We start from the raw sequence: 24,664 nt of genomic DNA, 5'->3' as shown, positions 1-24,664 counted from the left end.
AGGCGTTCGACAAGACTGACACTTCCAAACTACCAACTATTTTGAGAGCAATGAACGTTCCGGATGGCCTCATAAACCGTATTTTGAAAGCATGTATCACTGAACAAACGTCAATCCAATGGTTTGGTTCCCTCACCTCGTCCGTTAATAAAAACATATGTATTAAGTGAGGATGTTCAATCAGCCCGATTCTCTTTATCGTTATGCCACACCTCGTCCTATCAACTCTTATGCAACGTACACACCAGTCAAGCAGTTTGACGAACACTGACTCCGCCCCCAAGAAAACGCTTCGGTTGCTGTTTTGTTTGAACGTGTGTGAAGTTGTTCGAACAACCATTTGACAGTTGGCGGCTCGGTTGGAAAAAATTAAAACGGTTTGATTTTGGTTTGAGTTGTCGGGGGTGGAGTCAAGGTTCGCCGAACATGTATGAGCATTTGTAGTGAAGTTGCACAAACCCCCATATATTTCTTGATGGTTGGTGCTCGAGTTGGTGCTTCGGTCGTTCGTGTGTGATATTGTTGGTCGAATAAATTGATTGTTCGTGTCGCTGTTGGTAAAACTGGATGGATGTTTGAATAAACGAGAGGTGGAGTTAATGTTAGTCAAACTGCTTGACCGTGTGTACGTTCCATTATGCAACGTACACACCAGTCAAGCAGTTTGACGAACACTGACTCCGCCCCCAAGAAAACGCTTCGGTTGCTGTTTTGTTTGAACGTGTGTGAAGTTGTTCGAACAACCATTTGACAGTTGGCGGCTCGGTTGGAAAAAATTAAAACGGTTTGATTTTGGTTTGAGTTGTCGGGGGTGGAGTCAAGGTTCGCCGAACATGTTTGAGCATTTGTAGAGAAGTTGCACAAACCCCCATATATTTTTTGATGGTTGGTGCGCGAGTTGGTGCTTCGGTCGTTCGTGTGTGATATTGTTGGTCGAATAAATTGATTGTTCGTGTCGCTGATGGTAAAACTTGACGGATGTTTGAATAAACGAGAGGTGGAGTCAATGTTAGTCAAACCGCTTGACCGTGTGTACGTTCCATTAGGGATTCCTTCCCGAACTTAATATCGATCAAATAGGTTCGGTCGCACTATCGTTCATCCTAGCTTATGCCAATGAGTTATTTTTTCTCTGCGAAACAACGGAAGAAATCGAAAACATCATAGGATTATTAGAACCACTTCTTGCGTCTATAGGTCTGGAAATAAACCAAAACAAACAAAGTGTTATTCAGGACAACAAACTAACAATCACAGTCAGGATTACCAGCAGCATTTTGGAAAGTACACACTGACCGTCACCTCAAAAATTAAACATCTCGGAGCCTACATCACCAGTAGTAAGCAACGTACACACCAGTCAAGCAGTTTGACGAACATTAACTCCACCCCCAAGAAAACGCTTCGGTTGCTGCTTTGTTTGAACGTATCTGAAGTTGTTTTGGTTTGAGTTTTCGGGGGTGGAGTCAAGGTTCGCCGAACATGTTTGAGCATTTGTAGTGAAGTTGCACTAACCCCCATATACTTTTTGTTGGTTGGTGCTCAAGTTGGCGCTTCGGTGGTTCGTGTGTGATATTGTTGGTCGAATAAATTGATTGGTCGTGCAGCTGTTGGTAAAACTTGATGAATATTTGAATAAACGAGAGGTGGAGTCAATGTTGGTCAAACTGCTTGACCGTGTGTACGTTCCATTAAGAAGAGAAACCACAGCGGACCGTATCGAAAAGGCCTACAAAGCGTTCTACTGTCTATGCAGTTCCTCAAGAGACCATCCTTTGAAATGGACCATAACAAAAAAAACTATATCATTACTTGATAACGCCGGTGGTACTTATAGCATGGAAGTGCAACAAAGAAGCCGGAATTCATTAAGACGTATGGAAAATGCCATGGTAACAGACGACGTAGAAAATAATGAAGATACCTCACAACTAGATGAACCACAAGCGCAGAATAACCCGTCTACCGATGTGCAACACGGTGCTCAAAGCATAGCAGCACAAGAACTGCATGGCAGTATAATTAACAACACAATCCGAATCGCACGGCTCAACTTCATAGGACGGAATCATGCATAAAGTATTGAATTACAGCATCGCCGGCAACAAGAAAATAGGAAGAACGATAGGAGAGGACGATCGTTAGAATTCTGGAAAGAACTAGCTCACGACACGGACAGCGAAGGCGACATTCGAATTTCTAAATTCGAAGGATTCACTGATGGAGAAAACGCTGCATTTGAAGGATTCGACGATTAAACTCATAATCGTACGAAAGGAAAGATTTAATAAATATAATAACTAAATAATAAACTTTAGGTACACGAAACAAATATAATATCAAATACAAATAGAGATAGGATAGAGAGTAGAGAGTATGAAAGCCTTCCCCTCGGATATGTTACCTTGCCGCGGTAGGTCGGCTTACGCCATTAGCACTGATATGGCAACCAAAGACATATCCTGTCGTGGTGGAATCACATGTTGACTATTTTTGTTTGGTGCGTTACATATCTGGCATTGACGCATCAATTTACGGCATATGCATGTAATCCAACGGACATCGTGTCTTGGAGCCTTGAATGGTAGTGCAGTCAGGCAGAGGCCTTTTTCATCAGTGATAATGATGTGAGTTCTCTTCTTTTCGGCAATACTTTTCTGATGCGTTCTCTGTGACGATGAGTCGTAGCCACGCTTATACTTAGCTAGCTAGGCATTTATTGATACACAATGTATTCAAGACATTCGTAGGGAAATGACTACTGGATTCACAGAGTAGAATTTTTTTTAAACTAGGAACGTGGTGCCAGTCTTATTTTGTTATGTCTCACTTCGAAGAGCTATAATAAAAAGTACCACACATTATAATGATGGTATATGAACAATCTTATGACGGCTTCATTCTCGATAATTTTTACTAATAGTAGGGAATAGGCGTGATGAAGCTTTACTTTGCCACCGAAAAGTGAATCCTATAGCTGACTCATAGCTGATGATTAGTACATTATAGATATTGACAGTTTAGAAACGATTAAGCTGCTTCTTAGAACATAATAATAGTCTTGGACTACCTTGACAAAGGAATAACAATAAAATAGACCAAATGCACGAACAGTTTCCACTTTTTACAAGACATAATTTACATTGTGTTTGATAGTATTAGTATAGTATAGTAAACCATGAAGAACCAATAAACTTAGGTAAACAAAGTAATTCGAGGAACCCATACTTCATACCTTCTGACCATAAAGACAAAAATGACATCGTACACATCAATCTATATAATTAAGAATGAGATAATGGGAGAGAATATCTATTAAAGTTGTAAATATAATGTCTTTTGAGCCAGCTCAACAGTGTCTTAATGGACGACATGATCCTTGCACACAAAAAAAAATCGTTGGTAAAAATCAAAGAAACGTTAGTAAAATTAAATTTTGTTTTGCTTTAGAAAATATCATTTTTGTCACAAAAACTCAAATATCTCAAAACCCTATCTTTTTACCAACGTAATTTATAACGGTCCATTATATTAGCTATCTACCATAAAAATTTGATGATGGTAAACTAATTAACAAAAAAGTTATGACATTTCAAACATTTCACAATTTTCACACAAAGTAAACAAAAAAAAAATTTCCGTGTATTTTTTTTTTTTTTTTCAAGAATTGCAGTTTGATGCTGATTTTATTGTTAAGGGCCTTGCGTGGGTTAAACAAGTTGTTTTTATGATATTCCATATTTATGTATTCTCGCTTAACTTTTCAAAAGGACCTAACTAACATTTTTTTCATGAATTAATTTGAGTACTGGAATCAAAAGCTTTTATGTTGTTCTGTTGTTTGCGCTATTCAAATTAATTCATGAAAAAAATATTACTTAGGTCCTTTTGAAAAGTTAAGCGAGTATTCATCGATATTGTGTATATTATATGTATAAATATTATATGTATAAATAAATAAAAATGAATTAACAGATCACAAAAATAATCTTAGATTTGACATTTAATATCAGCACCAGAATATTTTTTTGCAGGGAATGATCGATGAGTCACTCTACTCGATCTATCATATTATCCTAATTATTAAATTAAATGTGGCAGTTACACAATGTTGTTATAGAAACTCTAAGAGTTTTGGGTTTGAATTTCGGTATGGGTTATGATATCATGAAAACAGTTTATTAATACTTATTATTTATTTATTTTTATTCAAATTTTTACAATATCGAACACTTTTGAATTATTATCAGCACAGTTTGAGTATAGTTTTGCTTTAATTTTATTTTCCGACAATGGAATGAAACAGTGAAATTTTTGGGTTCCTTGAATCGTTTTTGCATTATTATATTGCTCGCTGAGCTCTGAAGCCTTTATTTCGTACTCTTCAGTAGTAGTAAAACAAAATGATAATTTGGTTAAATCTTTTTCTTTTCTACGATTCGCCCAATCAAAAAGTTCTTTCGCAGTTTTAATTGGATGCTCACGTTCTTTGGCTAAATTTGCTCTTGTGGCCATGCGCTTTATTGTTCCTCCAATAGCATCACAAGGACCTTTGCCATGTGACGTAGCAAAAAAATGCCATTTTGCATCAATTCCGTACATTGATTTAAATTGACATAGGCTCGAAAAATTCTTACGATTTTTGTACTGCGACGCTGCTCCATCAGACATGAAATATATCTTTTTGACTACTTTATTCTTATCAACGCGTAAAAAGTTAATCATTTTTTCAATGAACTAGTTTACGGATACTGAATCGTGTCTTAAATCTTCGTAAATTATAATAAAACTTAAGTGTTCAATTTGCGCACTTCCATTAAAATAAATAACGAATGGATGAATTGTAGCTTGTTGTACGTTCCAGTGATGGGACTGCACTTCATCTTTCAATACAAAGCTGTAATTTTCAGAAAAATCACAAATGACTAAAAATTCACCATTTTGTAATGTATTTTTCATATTTTTTAAAAAGCTGGATTGTTCTGTTTTAATGAAATCGTGAGGGATTAAACTTTCTAATTTCAAGCAAAAATATGACATAAACTCATCTACAGGTTTTACAATAGTTTCTAGGTCACACCTATCCGTGGTCACCCATTGCTCAAATGATAACTGATCAATATTGCCTGATTTTCTCAAAATTGCACGCAGCGAACCTTTCATGAAAGGTACCGCCGCGCTTTCTGCACCCCGTTTACTTGATTCTTATGGGTGAATAGCATTGCGGTGTTTCGTTTGGCGCGGCCGTACCTTTGGACAGTCATTCGCCGCGTGAAGTTTTGTGCAAGTACCCATTTGGGAACATTACAAACGCCGCGCAGTGTATCATATCCAGAAAATCTGACAGCGAATGAAGTATTTTCCAATGATGAAGAACCTGGACAATCCGAACAAGATCGTAGATAACAATTTGATGTTGTATTTTCACACAAAAGACTACCAGTTAACATGTTAATATCCTTTGTTAAATTGATTCTTTTCAAACTATGTAAAATAAGATTAATATTCTTATGGGTTGTGCACACACACACATTATGTGTTCCTGAATTGGAAAGAAGCTTGCATTGCCTTGGCCAAAGGCTTGCAAATGAGGAAAACCCTACATTAATATTATCGTAAATTTCCTTGAAACATGTGTACGCTTCTTTCAAAGTCGTCATCATTAATCGTTTTTGAATTGCTTTACGCTTTCCATCTTTTTTTACTGATACATAATCTTTTTGACCAGGCATAGCTCGACTTACTTCATCATCTTCAAAATATTGAACTACTATTTCATTTGTCTCATCTGTTAATGCAGTACTAGACCTAGTATTTTTGGTTGAAAGACAGTTATTCTTTAATTGTTTTGCCTCTTTTACTGTATTTCTATTGATTTTGAACTCATCAATGGCATCCTGAATAGACCACGAACTTGGCAGCATCGACAAAATCAATAATTTTTCTTTCCTTGTCGTGGCTGCATTCGAGAACCTTTCCTTCATATTTATAATTACCTCATCGTAGTCTGTATTTTCCACATCGTCAGGTCCTAATTTGAAGAGGTTTCTTCGTACAGCTTCGTTTATTTCACGGTATTTTTTCTCCGGGTAACAAACGTAGTCCATCTTACTCCATTTAATCGGAGTCACTTTTATCCCAGCTATGCCCTCGTTAAAGCGTTCGATGTGGACCTTTTGGATACACTCATCTTCCGATTGATTTGTTGAAACAGATTTCGCTGATGGTACGGTGGCAAGGCTCTCAGCACTTGATACATCTGGCAATTCCTCAGTTGTTGTCGTTTTCGAACTTCCCGCGCTCTGCTCAACCGATGATATACAGATTGCTCTTTTGTCAACGTTTAGACGACAGGACGTGCAAATGCGTAAATATGTATTCAATGTGGACATTGGAGCATAACCAGTCGCTTTCAGTTTATCTACACGCTTAGATCCATTTACCTATTTATGAGTACTTCTTTCACTCATATTTGAGTAATGAATTCTTTACCAATATTATGAGTGAAATGTACTGAGAAAATTGGTGAATATCACCCATATTATTGGTAAAGTGGCTTTACCAATTTATGAGTGAATTAATTTACTCATATTTGGGTGAAAATTTTTGACTTTGTTGTTTACAGTTTGTAAAATTTTCACCGAAGGTTCCTTTCTCAAGCTCTCAAGCATCCGCGTTCTTTTTAAATATAATAAAGTTTTGAAAAATGAAACGGTACTCAAAGAATATTTCGCAGTTCTTCGGTGGTTATTACGACGTGCATCCAACAGCAGATCCTGCGGAATTTGGTTATCCGGTGAAGGTTTTGCCGAAGGCAGTAGGACACTGGAAGGATGACCAAAGTGAATACCGGAGAAGGAAACATCAAAATTGTTGACTATTTACGAGCAACTAGTGTTGATATTGTATCAGTTCTGAAAACTGGGGCTTATTCCTTCGACCGACGAATCCGGAGGGAAGCCGGAAGTGTGCAGCAAGAAGCGAAGATGACTGTTACTACTGCACTGGCCTGAGGAGATTCGTTAGTGTCATTGTCAAGGCGTTGAACGATTTCCCAGCCGACATTGATCCACCCGATGTGTAGCCAACAGTATACTCACGGAATCAGCATTCATTGCAATATGGTAAGTTTCCATGATAATTCACTTCTCTTACTTTCATAGTAACGTTTCTTCACTTTTTTTAGTAGCAGCCAAAACCTTGAAACGTACACTTCATGTGTATTTTCCGGGGGTAACGGTTCCGTTCTCGATCACGCCGCAATGGCAGAAGTTCGGCAAGCATACTGTTGGCGGTTGAATTGCCATACTAAAACAGTTGCAATTTAAAACCGGTTGGTGCCACTAGATCCCCTCGGAAAGAGCCGGAAAACCGACGAAATGGAACGGCATAACGGTAAGATAACCGTGAGGATTATTTCTAGAACTAGGAAAAGTACTATATCTAAATTGTTCTTTTTCAGGAAACCGGCAAATGATGCGATGCAAAGGCTATTTCAAGTAAGATATTTTGTGGAACACCGAACTAGCTGCTTCCTTTAAGCACCGCCTAAAGTGGTAAAGGCACTGCGACGGAAATAGCGGGAAGTATGTCGACCAGTAATCCTTCACACCAGCTGTTCTCATCCAGATGCGGCTGCTGAAGATACGGTTCCCGGTTAAAAGGTTGTGAATGCTGCAGCATGCCCCGTCAAAAACGGTCGACGCTTGATTAAGCGTATATTAGTCGGCCAGATATTATACCTTAAGATTTTATCATTGTCTCGATTATTGTATTCAATAAATGTATATGATTCTTTGTTTATGAATTAGTGATTTATTTCATTTAAAAATAAAAAATAAACATTTCATAGATCACCCAAATATGGGTGAAATTTACTAATAAATCACTCTCATCCAAGTACCTATATATGGGTAAACTGTGCTTACCCATAAATAGGTAAAGGGCGTTTCACCCATATCTAGGTATGTGCACTTTTTGGTGATTTTGGGTACTCTTCACCCATATTTGGGTGAACTGAACTAAGCGTGTATGGTGCTTTCGGTGAGATTTCGTAACTCGTTTGAACACTTTTTTCCATCAAACGGCCTACAACAGTTGAGAAAGCGGCTACTCATGTTGTTCGTTATATTCACGGATACAAATTTCATCCATTTGCTTCAAAAATATACATGTTTATTTCCAAAATGGTAATATGTTTGAATCAAACATATTTATTTTTAAAACCAAATTGAATTCCTGTTTGTTTTATACATACACTAGTGGACAGCCCCTCGCTCGTTCTTGCAAAAGTAAACAAAACCTCGAGTTCGGATCGGATCCGTTCGGAAGTCAGCAGAGCAGCAGGAGCAAAAATAGAAGCATATGTTTTCTTGCTTCCAAATTGAGGATAGGGATGTTTTTTAGGTACAGAAAGGTAAGTAAATGAAATATGAACGTTTGGAATTGTGAAATCTGGTAGTCAAATGCTACCAGAATATGAAAATTGGTAGAATTGATAAGAAAATATTATGAGGGGTCAAACCAAAACAATAATATCCATGTTTGCTTCAAACATTTAGCTAGTTAAAACAACTTGGAACGCACATTTGATTCAATAAAAAGTTTTTGTTCGCTTCAAATGCAACAATATGTTTGTTCCAAACAGATTTATTTTTGATGCCAGAACAAACTGAATTTATGTTTGGATTTACCTAGAATATGTTTGTTTTTAACGTAGTTTTTTCTGCGTGTTCCAATAAACAAAATCACTTTTAAGTTTTTACTGACTAGTTTGGTGTCATTTGCTTGACTGAACAAAAAAATTACCATAAGATCTTTTACAACCTTAGTGGTAGTAATTTTTTAGCTTTTTCGTGAGCATTGTAATGGTATGTACCTATCATGCATTTGTTGTTGTTGAAGATACCCGTTTCCTCCCGATCATAAAGTCTATTCTCTAAGAGGTATATTTTTTTGCAGGTAAACTATAGACGTATACGTGTATATAAATCTTTGATTTTGCAGCTTTTGTCTTAAAAATAACATTTCTGATATGTTTCTTATTATCAAAAGGTTTCAAAACTATTAAAAGAAATTTTTCGCCAGTCACGTACAATAAAAATTATGACATTATCAATACTTTTGATCAAAACACTGGATCGTGTCTAAGTTTCTTATAGATGCTATGAATAATTAAATCAAAATATCATGAAAACAACTTGTTTAAGTCACGCAAAGCCCTTAACAATAAAATCTGCATCAAACTGCAATTCTCGAAATAACTAACACGGAAAAAAAATTTTTTTTACTAAGTGTGAAAATTGTGAAATGTTTGAAATGTCATAACTTTTTTGTTTATTAGTTTACCATCACCAAATTTTTATGGTAGATAGCAAATATAATGGACCGTTTTCCCTAAAAAAATTACGTTGGTAAAAAGATAGGGTTTTGAGATATTTGAGTTTTTGTGACAAAAATGATATTTTTAAAGGTAAACAAAATTTTTTTTTACTGTGCACATTTTCTTAAGAACTATCATTTAGTTGTCTAACTTTGCTGAAAAAATCATAACAATCGAACATTCCATTTTTGCTGTGCAGCTTTTTAAATATTTTTGAACCTTTTTCACATACACCCTTTTGAAAAGTTAGCTGTGACTTAATATGAAGATTTGATATCGAAAAATGACGATTTAGATGAAATTGAAAAACTGTGCAAAATTTCTGATATTTTCGAAATGGTCGCTCAGGATCGACTGGCATGCCTCCGTGGAATGCCTCACCAGGCCTTTGATGATACCTTTGCATAATTCCGTTCTAAGCAGTCTGCCAGCCGTACACGGAATATGTCGTCCAAGAAGACGCTGTTGCAACTGAATCAGAGGGAATTACGTTCATAGATAGTCAGAGAGGTCTCATGCTAACTAACATCGTAATCGTTTAAAGTCATTTTTGACATTTTCTTGTCATAGTCACATTATTTAGCCAGTTTTTACATAAAAATGTTATGATGCTGATGTGTTCGTTAAATCTCAACTTCGCATCGATGGTAACTCCTAGGTCACAAATAGAGCTGACGCGTTCCAAGCCGTCCGGACCAATGGAATAATGCTGCAGGATAGCGTTGGCGGAACGTGTGAAAGTTATGACCTTGCATTTTTTACTGTTTACGTGCATGCCGTTGTCGCCACACCAAACAAGCAAACGATTAATGTCGTCCTGAATAACAGCACAATCAGCACGAGATGCAATTACGCGGAAAAACTTCAGATCGTCAGCATATGAAATCTTGCTTGATGAAATCACTAAACCGAGGTCGTTAACGTAGATGACAAATATCAGAGGACCGAGGACGCTGCCTTGAGGTACTCCAGATGTCATTGAAAAGATATTGGAGCACCTGCAGTTCACCGTCACAAAAGCCTTGCGATCAGATAGGTAAGAGTGCAGCCATTCTGTAATTCACGCTGGGAATCCTATGTGATTCAGTTTGTCGATAATAATATCTTGTTTAAACAGCAGAGGATGGATATTCCCCGATAGTTGGTGACGCAATTTCGGCTTCCAGATTTATGGATCGGTATTGCGGGTACGTTCCTTCCAACGTTTCCACTGATACTGAGCTGAACTTCACGGAAGGAATGTTTACCAATGGCTTGAGGCAAATTAACCATGTTGTAAACATAAATGGAAGGCTTCTCGATCTAATATTTACAACTCTCCCTGAGATCGTTGATATAATTGAGCCAACATCTTCGCTACTGTCTATTGATATCCACCATAAACCAATCATCCATCGTTCTTCTTGACGAGAATTTCATGCCAGCATTACCTGACGACGTAGACTGTTTTATATATGACTATTCGGCATGCAACTTCGATCTGATTAATTCTACTTTTGTCGACATCGATTGGACACCATCTCTGCGGTCTGATACAGTGGACGGAATGCTATCGACCCTCTACGAACTTCTCTTAAAAGTTATGGACACACAAGTTCCTCGGAAGAAGCGTGCCTCGAAGTCTTATTTTAATCAACCTTGGTGGACTCCTGAGCTACGTAACCTTCGCAACAATCTCCGCAAGCTGCGTAGCCGATACTTCGTAACAAAGAACATTTCTGACGGGGACAGACTTCGTGATTTCGAGCTGGAATATAAAGCAATTTCTCCTGCTGCCCATGAAAACTATGTGCACAACGTTCAAACTTCTGTGAAGGAGAATCCTTCCCGTTTTTTTTTTAGTACTTTATTAAAAAATCACGTTAATAAAGTAGGGGTAATGACGGCTTTGGCAGGTTTTGTTCTATTATTGGCACGGGGGTTTTTTAAGACTGATTATGCTCAAATTTGGCTCAAACATTCTTTGCATATCAAAGAATATTGTGGCAAAATTTCATAAAATTCGGTCGACAAAAACCCCCCTGCCAATAATAGAACAAAACCTGCCAAAGCCGTCTGTTCCCCTACTAAAAAAAAAATCCTTCCCGTTTCTGGAACTACATACATCAAAAAGAGGAAGAATGACAACGGCATCCCCAGTTTGGTGAAATTTAATGGAACTACTTCAAGAACAAGCAATGAAGCAGCTAACCTTTTTGCTGCCTACTTCGAATGTGTTTTCTGTAGAGCATCTTCTGTCCGTCGCCAGAATTGTTTTGGTCAAATGCCTTCCTACAATATCTGCTTGCCATGCTTTCAGTTTTCTCCTGATGAGATTCGAACAGCTCTGGATGATCTCGACACATCTAAAGGTCCAGGAACAGACCATCTTCTTCCTGCATTTTTTAAGAATTGCGCCGCCACGTTAGCTACCCCAATTGCTGCAGTATTCAACCGCTTGCTCCAAGACAGAGTGTTTCCATTTGCTTGGAAAACCGCGTCCATGTTGATATCAACATCGAAATTCCAGCGCAAAGATGGAAGGTTATAGTCACCAATCGATAGAACTATATCAGTCTCAGAGGAATTGTCTGCTATGGAACGTACAGGCATTCGCATGAGCAACGTATAACTGCATTGCGGTCACAACGGAAAAAATTGTAATCGGAAGAAATTTCGCTACTTTTGATATCTGCTCGTAGCCACGTTTCCGTGAAAACGAGCACGTCATATTCACAGCTGGATAACGCCAAATGAAGCTGACTGACTTTTGTGCGCAACCCTCTCACGTTCTGTTAGTAAACAGATACCATGTGGTTTGAGGAATGCCGAGCGCTGGTAGGCGTAACTGGCAGAGGCGGTGAATCGTGGTTTGGTGGCCTGCTGGCTGGGACGATATACGGAGCGGCCTGAAGTTCACCAATCACACTGCGGCTGGAATCACGTGAGATGTCAGGCAGTGAGCCGATCCTACTAGGAGTGTACTTGCCTGAAGATGGTTGCCGGAAGACCCTCTCTCCTGATTCATACACAGGACCGGGACGACTGTTGAACGTAGACTGGAACGGCTTGACTGTGATGAGCGGATAAGGGTCTTCCTCATGGCTAGCGGCAAGTGTGCGTCCCGGTGTCCGATTGCGGGCTCCAACAGCTTGAGACTCTGCATTCACTCTGCAGCTGGAATCAGGGGAGTCATCAGGAAGAGATCTATTTGAGCTGAACAAGTACTTGCCTGAGGATGGTTGGCGGAAGACCCTCTCTCCTGAATGATACACAGGACCGGGGTCCGGGACGGCTGATGAGTGTAGGCTGGAATGGCTCGACTGTGATGAACGGATAAGGGTCTTCTCTATTTATTTTTTTACAATGTTCTGAAAATTCATTTGTGAATATGTACATTATGTGGAAGGTATTGATTTGAAAAATGTTTTTGAGATAACCATCCCACATTCAATCCGAATCTGTTCCACATCCATTCCAAATCCAATTCAATCAAAATCTAATCCAAATTCGATCCAAATCCTATCTAAATCCAATCAAATGCAATTCTAATCCAAATCTAAATCAAATCCAATCCAAAACCAGTCCAAATCCAATCCAATTAAAATCTAATCCAAATTTGTTTCAAATCCAATCATCCGTAACAAATCCATTCCAATCAAATCCAAATACAACCAAAATCTAATCCAAATCCTATATAAATCCGTTCGAATTCCAAAATCATTCCAATCCATTCAAAGTAATATAATGATGGGATATGAAGCAATTCTTAATGGTTTGTTCAATCTAACGCGAACTCATTTTTATCCAAATTCTAAAAGCCAGTGTGGGAGGGTCGCAAGCAATATGCGATTCTGCTAGGTGGGTCGCATGTACAAGTAGTTTGGGAACATCTGGCCTAGAATATGATATTTATCTTAAATTTCGCAGAAATATCATACTTAAATGAGATAGCATAAGTATATACCTAAATTTTAGACTTATGTTAACCAGTACTATTAGCCAATAACTCCAAACTTATGACTTTCTGAAGGCTGGCAACGTTTTTGAGCTTCGTGAATGTTGGATATCTCACTACGACTACTAAGTCAGTAAAGTCCAAAATAAACTTCAAGATAATATATTAAGCCTTCCAAGCAACTTTGTAGCATACGATAGATCTCCATATCTCTCAGATTTCGTTAGAACTCATGCACACTAAAGTCGCCAAGCTATACATTTCAAACTAAATTCAATGCTCCCATGACCCACCTTGGGATTTTCTAGATTGTCAACCCTCTTCTCGGCAGTCTCCCAGACACGCCTTGTGGTATTGCAAACCACAATCCATTTTCCAGCGGTCTTCTGTCCAAACCACAATCCATTTTCCAGCGGTCTTCCTGACACGCTTTGTGATTTTCCAAATCACAACCCATTTTCCAGCGGGTCCTCCAGACGCGCTCTGTGATTTTCCAAACCACAACCCATTTTCCAGCGGTCTATCAGATGCGCTTTGTGATTTTCTAAACCACAATTAATTTTCCAGCGGTCTTCCAGACGCGCTTTGTGATTTTCAAAACCACAATTCTTCCAGACGCGCTTTGTAGCAATACAAACCCATTGCCTTGTGTTTTTAAATCATCAAATATTTTAACACATTAGCACATTAACAATTGAATTCAACTCACCTTTTGGAATCAGCGTCAGGATCCAACAAATAACCTGGCAGGATCGCCAAAATGTGTGGCCGCAAATTTCCGGAGCGAATTGTTATGACGGCAGCTCTCCGTGGGTGCGTGTGCACGCCACAGAGGTCTGACCAGAAGAGGCCGAGTCATGGCTTGCTGTGCACTGATCGACACGCTGAGGTGTTAATGTATAATCACACGCTGACGGTAACTTACTCAATATACCCCACAATAACCACTTTCCCTTCGACGGGACTCGAACCCACGACCCTCAGTACGCTAGACTGGTGGATTACGAGTGATTTGACTATGCATCCAATTTGGGAATCTCGAGCTCGTTCAGTGGCCGCTAGGTTGGTCCGACGAAGGTCCTTCGTAGCTTAGTTGGTTAAAGTACCAGTCTAGCGTACTGAGGGTCGTGGGTTCGAATTCCATCGAAGGGAAAGTGGTTACCTCCAATACATTTTTTAAATCAATATTTTTCATATAATATACATTAGGGTGGCTCAAATTAGTATGGAAAAAACTTTTTTCAATTTTTTCGATGGGCCGCCCTCTTATTCAGTTCTTTTTGATGCCCTGATGCTCTGGACAAAATTTCAGCCAAATCGGTCAATGTTTGGGCGGTGCTAAACTCGTTGTAAGTTTATATGCAAAAATGTATGCAGAAACATCGCAAAACAGTGTATTGCAGTTGGACGGCACAACTTACGATGAAGAACTATGATAGTCATTCAGATCTTGAAGAATGTAATACAGAATATTATGCAGAAAACCGCGAGAAGATTAGAGTTTGCCCGGCTAAGTTATTGGAATTTCTCTTAAGTGGGGTTTTAGCAAATTTCGTTTCTTTTACCTTTGAAAAGATATAAATTCACCCCTACAACACTCCAGTAAAATGCTAATATCTTTGCCTAATAAACTCTAATCTTCTCGCGGTTTTCAGCATAACATTCTGTATTTAATTCTACGAGAACTGAATGAGTATCATGGTTCTTGATCGTAAATAGTGCCGTCCAACTGTAAATCACTGTTTTTGGATATTTCTGCATACATTTTTCCATATAAACTTCCAACGAGTTTAGCATCGCCCAAACGTTGACCGATTTGGCTGAAATTTTGTCCAGAGCATCAGGGCATCAAATAGAAACGAACAAAAGGGCGGCCCATCAAAAAAATTGAAAAAGTCTTTTTTGAGCCACCCTAATATACATATTTACATATGAATTTTCACAACATTATAAACTAATACGTTTATAATCAATGGTACCCCATCCCCTCCCATCCTCCTCCTTTAGGCAAAATACACCTCCCGTGTATCCCGCAAAACTTTAAAGCAGCATGGCTAATGACGTTGCGATGTCTACTTCCATTCCCCTCTCCAATGGTGTATTATGAAAAGTGTAAGTTCTCGGATTTACGCTGGTGACCTGGCCCAGCGACTTCCTTGTGCACCATGAAAATAAAAATTAAAATATTTATTACCCCGGTAGAAGGTACATTTTCTTCAAAATCTGAGACCCTCTGGGCCAAACCTGTACGGTAATGAAAAAAATCAATGCTGCAAAATTGCATTCATTCAGATTTAATTTTCATTTCTATAACCTTATCATTACCTTTATCAGTGTGCAAGGAAAGATACCTGGATTGATCTGTTTTAATGTTATTATCTTCAATCCAATAGGTTTTTAATCCCACTGGATCTGCCACCAGAAGCCATGTCTATGCCGGATTTAAGTAGCTTGTGGGCGCAATATCTACAAACCATGGACGATTTCAAAGATGCTCACAGAGCGTATGAGCAGTCTGTCCATGAAGGGGCTCAAACGCGCGAGTTGCGCAGCGACATCGGTGCCATCGAAACCGAGATCGAAAACGTTAAGAAACGCATCGAACGCACTCAAACTCGGTTGGACAAGGTTCCCCAACAGGAGTTGCTTCTTGAAGCGGCTAATAGTTTGCGCATTGAGAAAGAACGCCAAAAGGAACTTCTTTCCCAGATCGACGAGCAGAAACAGGGACTCAATCGGGCCAGTATGATACAAGATCGACTGCAGAAAGATTTGCACAATGCCAAAATGTCCGTTCAAGGGGCCACTCCGCAAAACTTGATGGAGAGCATCATCGAAGAAACGCAAGTGCTGGAGTTCATGGTACAGCAAAAATTACCCCAAGAGTTGCTCCAGCGTAGATCCGAGGTGCAAATCCTCCAGGACGTAATCGACGAACCAAGTATCAGCCGGACAGATCTTGTCGATATGCAAGGCAAGATCGAAGAACTGAATCGGGAAATTCAAAAACTCGTTGAGGTTCGCTTGGCAGAGTACAACACCCAGAACGACACGCTCGGACCGTTTCGCCAGCAAGCTGCCATGGTTGCGCGTAACAAAGAAGCTGCCGCCGAACAGCTGGATCAAATGACGAAAGAACTGCGTGAGATCGATAAACAGCTCGTCGACAAGCAACGAAAGCTGCATGACACTGTCGGAGAAGTCATCCTGCGGGGAGAAGAGCTCAAACAATTCGTGAACACACTCCGCGCCAAGAGCAACGTCTACAAACAGCAACGGGCCGAGCTGGCCTCGGTAAAGGCCGAAGTCACCGATCTCACTCAAACGTTGGAAAATCTGAAAACTCAAGACCCATCGCTCTCGAGCACCCTGTCCCAGGTGACTGACGAAGATTCCTCCATGGCCGGCGGTAGCCTGGCTAGCGGTGGGGGTGAATTCGACAGCCGTCCGGGCTCGCCCGGCATTGCGTCCCGTGGTATGACCGAACTGACCCGGCTGGTCGATGGCCTGCAGCGGGCCGTCACAGCCGCGCGGGAACGTGTCACACCACTGTCGCAGCAACTGCGACCGCTGAGGGAGCGGGTGATTGAGTTGAAGGACGAGATGGATTCAAAGAAGCAGGTAAGCAGGGAGTGGGAATAGAGAGATGGCATTTTTAGGGGGTTGTCACGTGCATAATTAGGCAGTTTTGCAGATTCGTAACCTTCGGCAGGTAAGGTGGTAAAAAATATGATGAAAAGATTTCGGATTGCTGCTATTGTGACGGGTAGAACATGTTGAAGTGAATATTGGAGAAGGCTGTTTGTTTGCAGTTTTTGTGGTCAGTGAAGCAAACGAGGGCCGCAATGATGTTGATTTGGATAATTGCTTCATTTTCCTGAAAAGGAACTGTAAATTATTTTCAAAAACAGAGCATAAACTTACAATGGTGGGCTGCATTTTACGATTAAGACAACTAATGCATGTTGTTGGATAATAAACTAAAATCCATAGTGAAACAAAGCTTACCCCGCATATTTGAAAATAGGATTGTTTATGACACGGATACCAATTAACATTGGCGGCAGTGCGCACAGAATCAAAATATAGGAACTTTTGTTCGTGTACATTTTCTAATGAAAGTTGATTAGCAATTTCTGTCACGCCAGCAAAATCAAATAAAGAAATAGAAAGTTGATGAACGTCGGTCCCACATGTAAAAAGTTCAAATTGTTTCGAACGCTTTTTATTCATTTTTATTAACAGTTGTGGCACTAATCAGCACCAAACAAATTCTCGCCAATCAATTCTCAAGATTGTATTTTTGCCATTTCCAAAACATGCAAGGATCCTAAGAAGTTATATGCCCGATTAAAATATCGAGATGATGTTAATTATTCTTCAAAGAATGCGTTACAAAACTGTTTTGCAATTCATGAACTAGTATAAGACTGAATTTTTTTTTAGATAGGATGTATTATTGAATTCCTTCCTTTATTTATTAGGCACTCTGTGTTCCTTAACCGCTACTGTGCCGAGATCTACTGTGGTATTCTGCCGCACAGAATCCACACATAATCTGTTTTTAATTTTCCATTAGGGTAAGACGGTATAATATGCCCCCCCTAAAGCAAAACCTTGATAACTTTTTACTTTTCATCGTAATTTATGCAAACTTTGTGTTATTTGGTAGTGCAAGAAGTCGCAAATGCATTGCCCGTGAGTAGTCATATAAAAATATTACAGATAACACGAAATAATGTTTTTTTGAAAAGTCGTGAAAAAATGGATTTCTAAAAGGCGTGGGCAATACGCCCCACCTTAGCCAAAGACGTTCCAAAGCCCTTCAATAGTATTTTATCAATCCCATAATAAAAAGGTTACAAATCCTTATGTGCTTGACATTAAAAAATCAACATAAGTCCATTTAATCAGGTTTTATTTACATTTCAATAATTTCCATATAATTTGAAAGCAACTGCTGCAAGCTCGCCGCGCTTGTGTCCAGTTGGTAAGGGCATATCGTCATGCGTACCTTGGGGCGTTTTGGCCAGTTAAACATATTTTCAAAAATCGTTACGTTTTTGAAGATGGAAGCAATTTTATATCATATTAACCACTGAGAAAAGTTATTTTGTTGCCCAACTGAGTGTTCCCGTGCAAGTTTTGCGGACAGTATGCTAGCGTCGCTCCAGAATGTTGAGCAAATAAACATGAAAAGTTACATCAAATCTGTCACTTTTCGTATTTTGCTATTATTTTCATTATGTACTACAAAAATACTTCCACATTCACATAGTACGATGGTTTTACAAATATTTATAGGTACCAACTGATTTTGACCCTTAGTTAGTTTTAGTTTTCTAGAAATCAAAGAGGGGCGTTTTGGCCAGGTGGGGCGCATTATACCGTCTTACCCTACTCATTATTGTTGTCGTTGCCAGTCCATCTCATCATGAGTCCATTGTGTCCGTTTGTCCATGTCGTGCTTCCAATGATCGTTGCATTGTTCGATTGCCATTAAGCCGGGTCCGTTGGAGGAATGGCTCCGAGAAGATCAATTTGTCAGTCGTCATCAGGCAGCCGTACGGTATGACGCGTTCCCCAATACGCTACCGCATGGGCTGCGTATCCGGCGACTGACGAGGGTTTGGTGGAGGGGCTGGGAATCGAACCCATGACCATCCGCTTGTGAGGCGAACGTGTAGCCAACTACGCTACGGGACCCTCGTATTATTGAATCTGGTGAAAAGTTCAAAAGAGGAAATAATCTTCTTCAAATGAAGAAATACTTTTGAAAAATTTATTTTATCTCAACAACTAAAAAATCTAGCTTTCTGTGAGCGGTAATGGCCGCCAGCTTGCCTGCGAGTTAGTCTCTGATTTGACATTTCTGGAGGTCAACTGCACCCACCGCTCCGAGCATTCTGACCAATGTGGAATAAAAGAAGTTGCTGATTAAGGACATAGTTGGTAGAGTACCACGATGGCAGTCAATATGGCACCGGACCTTCCACGGGTCAACCCCACACCTCCCGCACTCCTCTCCCACCAACATTCGAATGCATCGAACAGCATCGAACAAAAGTTTAATATTCAGATTACTAACCTGTTCACAGTATATTTATGTACTTCCCGTGATAATTAACATGTTTCTTCAAAAAGTCCTATGCATTTCGGCTCGAAATATAGCCTAAACCAGCAGTTTCGTGTCAATTTAACTGCCGTCCGCGGTTTTTTGGTTTATCACTGCACTCCACTTCTTCTCAAAGGGCATTGAAAAAATCATATTTTTACACACTTCTCCGCACATGAGCAGCCCGAAATGTTGATGGAATGCAAATGAAACATCACTTTATGAAATCAGTCACTTATTTGACGCGAAAACTTAATAAAAACTGCTATTTTTGTTCGAAAAAACGACTAAAAACTGATCGCGGAGCGAATGTAAACACCGGTACCGATAGCAGCAAACTAATAAACAGGGTGGCTCAAAACTGATTTTGCTCCGCCGCGCTCAGTCGATTATGTTTCATATTTTGGGTGTCGTTCGCTGGTTTCGGTTGGTTTGAATAGGGGCTTACCGTGCTCAGGTCGTTTCAGGTTTGTATGGCAGTTGATGTGGCGAGGTTGAATTTTACATTATTCTGATTGTGGCACTCCGTGATTGGGCGCTGGTGAGGGGAAGACCATATGACTGGAGGAAATTCACAAGCTTTAACTCCTTAGACAATGCATATTAAATGGACGTTCCAATAGTTGGGAGTCGATTTTAATAGAGGTTGCAAATCTTTAGCATGATAATAAAGCCCCAAATACAATGTCGGCGGAACAGAAACGGAAACGGCAAATTTGACAGTTAGCCCATATATTTTCCGTCAAATTTGCCGTTTCCGCCATTCCAGTTCGAGACAGCAACACGTACGGACGTGTTTTTTGCTCGCGCATTTTTTCGAAGTGTTTTTTCTCGTTCTTTCGCTGTTTACGTTTTCGCTTGTCGCGTTGGCGTTATTTTCTCCCGGACCCGTCATGGGAGACTCGGTGGCCGATTCGGTCGCTGGAAAAGTGCCTAAGCGCACTGCTCTTGGAGGCGCGGGTAACCCCTCCAAGCAGCTTTTGCAGAGCAACGTGTTCTCGCCGTTGCCGCTTGATGACGCCGGCAATCCGCCGAAAAAGAGGAAGAAGCAGCAATCGCAGCTGCCGCAGGTGCAACCGGAGCGGAAGGAGAAGTGCCCGCCCGTGTTTGTGAAGGGCGATCCGCCGGATTTACGCCCAAAAATTCGCCAGCTGATCGCTAAGGGGCTGAAATGTACTTTTCGGCTCTGCAGCGAGGGCGTGAAAGTGATGCCGGCCAACAGGGACCATCATCAATCCGTCGTGGAGTTCCTCGAGGTCCACAAGTATGAGTACTACACTCATGACCACCCCGGCACGAAGCCGCTCAAGGCTTTGCTGCGAGGACTTCACGACATGAAGGAGGAAGAGCTCCAAGCAGAGCTTAAAAGTTGCGGACTGAAGCCAGTAGCCGTCCACAAGATCGCTCGTCACGACAAGGCGAGGAAATATCGCGACCAGCTTTACCTGATCCATCTGGAGCACGGTTCCACTACCTGGAAGGACCTGAAGCTGGTTGGCGTTATAAATTACACCGTCGTTGACTGGGAGCGATATCGGCCAGTGCACCGCGATGTCACGCAATGCACCAACTGCTTCAATTTCGGGCACGGCACCAGGAACTGCCGCATGAAGCCGCGCTGCAACAAGTGTGGCGAAACCCATCCGACTGACGAGTGCGACAAAATGGAGGTGGCCGATCCCAAGTGCGCCAACTGTGGCGACAAACATCGGGCCACCACAAAGGGCTGCCCAAAGCGAGCCGAGTTCCTGGAAATCCGGAAGAAGGCTTCCACCAGGACCATTCCGAAGAAGAACCGTGTTCCTGTAATCAACGAGGTGAACTTTCCAGCTATCCCGGCTCCCCGTCGTGTGATTCCAATACTCCCACCGCTACAGCCGCACAAGCGACTGGCAGCGGCAGCTGCATCGGTCCAAGCTCCAGCATCGTCGGCACCATCCACCAGCGAATGGCCCCGCTTCCTCCTCCTGGGTTCCGTCGGCAGTCGGAGAACGAAGCCGTCCCACCGGAAGAATCTGCCCCGCTGTACACTCCGGAGCAACTGATGCCGATCTTCGCGCAGCTCGCCACTCGACTGCGCGACTGCAAACCGATTCGACCAGGTCTTCACACTTGGCATGTTCATCATTGAAAATGGCTGCTAGGGTGGGCCTGGTCAACTGGAACGCTTGCTCGCTAAAGAGCAAAACAATCGAGCTGAAGGATTTCCTTGAGGAGAAGGAAATAGACGTGGCGTTCATCACCGAAACGCACCTAAAACCGGAGGTGAACATCAACATCCCGGACTTCCGCATCGTGCGACTCGACCGGCCGACCAGGGAGGTGGTGTGGCCATCGCTCTTCGCTACAACATCAACTGTCGTCTGCTTCCAAGCTTCCAGCTCAGTGTCATCGAGGCCATCGGTGTCGAAATCACCACTTCGGTCGGCACAATCGCGCTCATCGCGGCTTACTGTCCAACGCAAGCCAAAGCCGGCGATGGATCATCGGCTGCCCTTCGGAGGGACATCGTCAAGCTGACGCGGAGGCAAGGCCAGTATATCATTGCCGGCGACTTGAATGCCAAACATCAAGCCTGGGGCAACAGTCGCGGCAATCGAAACGGCACCATCTGGAGCAACGACATGGAGGAAGGCCACTACACGATCCTGAGCCCGGATTCCCCACTCGGCTGAGTCGGTCCGGTGCCCACGCAACGCTCGACCTCTACGTAACAAACCTGAGTGACCACGTCTCGCAGCCGGTTGTATACCAGGAGCTCAGTTCGGATCACTATCCGGTGGTGGCGGAACTGGGCTCCTCGGTCAATCGGCACCAGCAGTTACGGCGGAACTACCACCGAGTGAACTGGCAGCGTTTCCAGCAGTGCGTCGATGACACAGTCGACTACGAGGTGCGTCCGGAGACGCCGGAAAGTATCGACCGCCAGCTGTGCGCTATCGAGGAGGCGATCACGGCGGCCCGAGAGCAACACGTACCGACAGCTCGGCAGGTAAGCAACTCCTTAAACATCGATACACTCACCAAAGATTTGATTCGATTGCGGAATGTCACTCGCAGGCAGTTTCAGCGTACTGGACTGCCTGAGCTTAAGGCACGCTGCAATCGAATCACAAAATTATCAAGGCCAGAATGGTGGACCTCAAAAATAACGACTTCTCGAATAAGATCCGCACTCTCCCAGATTATGCTAAGCCGTTCTGGAAAATGACCAAAATTCTAAAATCCAAGCCTCGGCCCATTCCACCTTTGATCCCACTAGACAATAATGGCTCTAAGGATCGCTTGATAACTCCTGCAGAGAAGGTCGCTGAAATAGGTCGTCACTTCGTCAGCTCACACAATCTTGGGCAGAACATCGTCAGTCCACACGAAGCAGCCGCCAACGAGCATGCTAACAACATCCATTTGATTCCCAACGACTTCTCGGAGGAGTTGGAGATCTCAGCTGACGAATTGACGGCCTATATCAAATCGTCGAAGAACATGAAGGCCCCAGGCTTCGACAGCATCCTGAATCTCGAGCTCAAACACATGAGTGCTCCGTTCTTTGAGCACCTCTCGCTGATCTTTAATCAGTGTCTCCGGCTTAGCTACTTCCCATCGTCCTGGAAGTCAGCGAAAGTCATCCCCATCCGGAAGCCTGGGAAGGATCCTTCCTACCCAAAAAGTTATCGATCCATCAGCCTTTTCTCAGGGTTGTCCAAGCTATTCTAAAAAGATATTCATCACCGGTTACTTGAGTGTGCCGAGAACCTCAACATCTTGCTCAAGGAACAGTTTGGTTTCCGATGCGGTCGATCAACTGTACACCGACTGACTCGAGGCTACCAACGTCCTCAGCCGGAACAAGTTTGTCTCAAAAACATCCGCCATGGCCTTACTCGATGTCGAGAAGGCATTTGACAATGTATGGCATGATGGCCTGGTGTACAAACTACAACGCTACAATCTTCCCAGCTACCTGGTGAAAATCATCAACAATTACCTGTCGGCAAGGACATTCCGGGTCTCAATCAGCGGAGCGAGTTCCAATGCGCACAACATCGTCGCAGGCGTTCCCCAGGGCAGTATCCTCGGGCCCCTGCTTTTCAATCTGTTCACCTCCGACATGCCAGAACCTCCAGAAGGCGGCATTCTGTCTCTGTTCGCAGATGACACATCCATCGTCTACAACGGTAGAGTGATCAGAGCGCTAGTGGCAAAACTCCAACGAGGCCTGGATGCCCTGACAGAGTACCTCACCAGCTGGAAGATCTGTATCAACGCGGCGAAGACCCAGGTCATCATTTTCCCCACTCCAAATCCCTAAACTTGTTCCGCCTGGGGACTGTAAAATCATCCTCAATGGCACGACTGTGGAATGGGCCAATGAGGCCGACTACCTTGGCTTGACCCTCGACAGCAAGCTTATTTTCAGGCAACAGGTTGACAAAACGGTGACAAAGTGTAACGTCTTGTTGAAACTACTGTACCCTTTGATCAACCGCCGGTCGTCATTGTCCCTGAAAAATAAGCTTGCTGTCTACAAGCAAATCATCCTCCCTGTGATCGAATATGGCATGCCGGTCTGGGAGAGCTGCGCTAAAACCCACCACCTCAAACTTCAACGGGTCCAAAACAAATTCCTGAGGATAATCCTCAACACCCTCCCAGGACAAGAACATCCGAGGTCCACCGTCTGGCCGGAATAAAAACCTTACATGAACGCTTTGGTGAGTGTAAAGAAAAGTTTAGGGTCCGTTGCTTGCATTCGGATCAGGCTCCAATTAGGGCGCTAGTTCCAATCTAGGTTATCAAATTTCTTATTGTAAATATTAGTGTACATAGTAGTTAGGTTATCAAATTTAAAAAAAACACACCAGCGCCTCCTAAAGGCCGTCATGATATATCATATTAACACTTAAATAACAATGTAAACATAAAAATTAAAATTGAAGTTGGAGGACCAAGCCGGCCGAGCACTGTACATGTAAAAAATAATTGTAGAACAGAAAATGAAACAATAAAGAAGAATTTTACTACTACTACTGCCGTTTCCGTTCCGCTGACATTGTGTTTGTGTAATTCAACAAAATAACCAGATTTTTTTTGTGATACATATCTATCTCACCAGGAGCAGATACTTCATACAAAAAGTGTGACATGGGGGTGAGCGGAGTATAAAATGCTATTTCAACGGATCTTCCCTAAGGTGCGTTCAGTGAAGTCTCTGGAATGTTGCTTTCAG

General features: G+C 41.7%; 1 protein-coding gene across 1 annotated transcript in view; it reads left to right on the top strand.

Annotated features, from left to right (window-relative positions):
- LOC134226162 (intraflagellar transport protein 81 homolog) overlaps positions 1-24,664 on the top strand; it is a 64,003-nt gene that overhangs the window by 9,957 nt on the left and 29,382 nt on the right. The window contains exon 2 of the mRNA XM_062706760.1: positions 15,713-16,940. Coding sequence (XP_062562744.1) covers positions 15,713-16,940 — 1,228 coding nt within the window. The remainder of the gene's footprint in view (positions 1-15,712; positions 16,941-24,664) is intronic.

The sequence above is a fragment of the Armigeres subalbatus genome, chromosome 1, assembly GCF_024139115.2.
Source record: "Armigeres subalbatus isolate Guangzhou_Male chromosome 1, GZ_Asu_2, whole genome shotgun sequence".
NCBI lineage: Eukaryota > Metazoa > Arthropoda > Insecta > Diptera > Culicidae > Armigeres > Armigeres subalbatus.
This window is presented reverse-complemented; position numbering and strand designations above follow the sequence as displayed.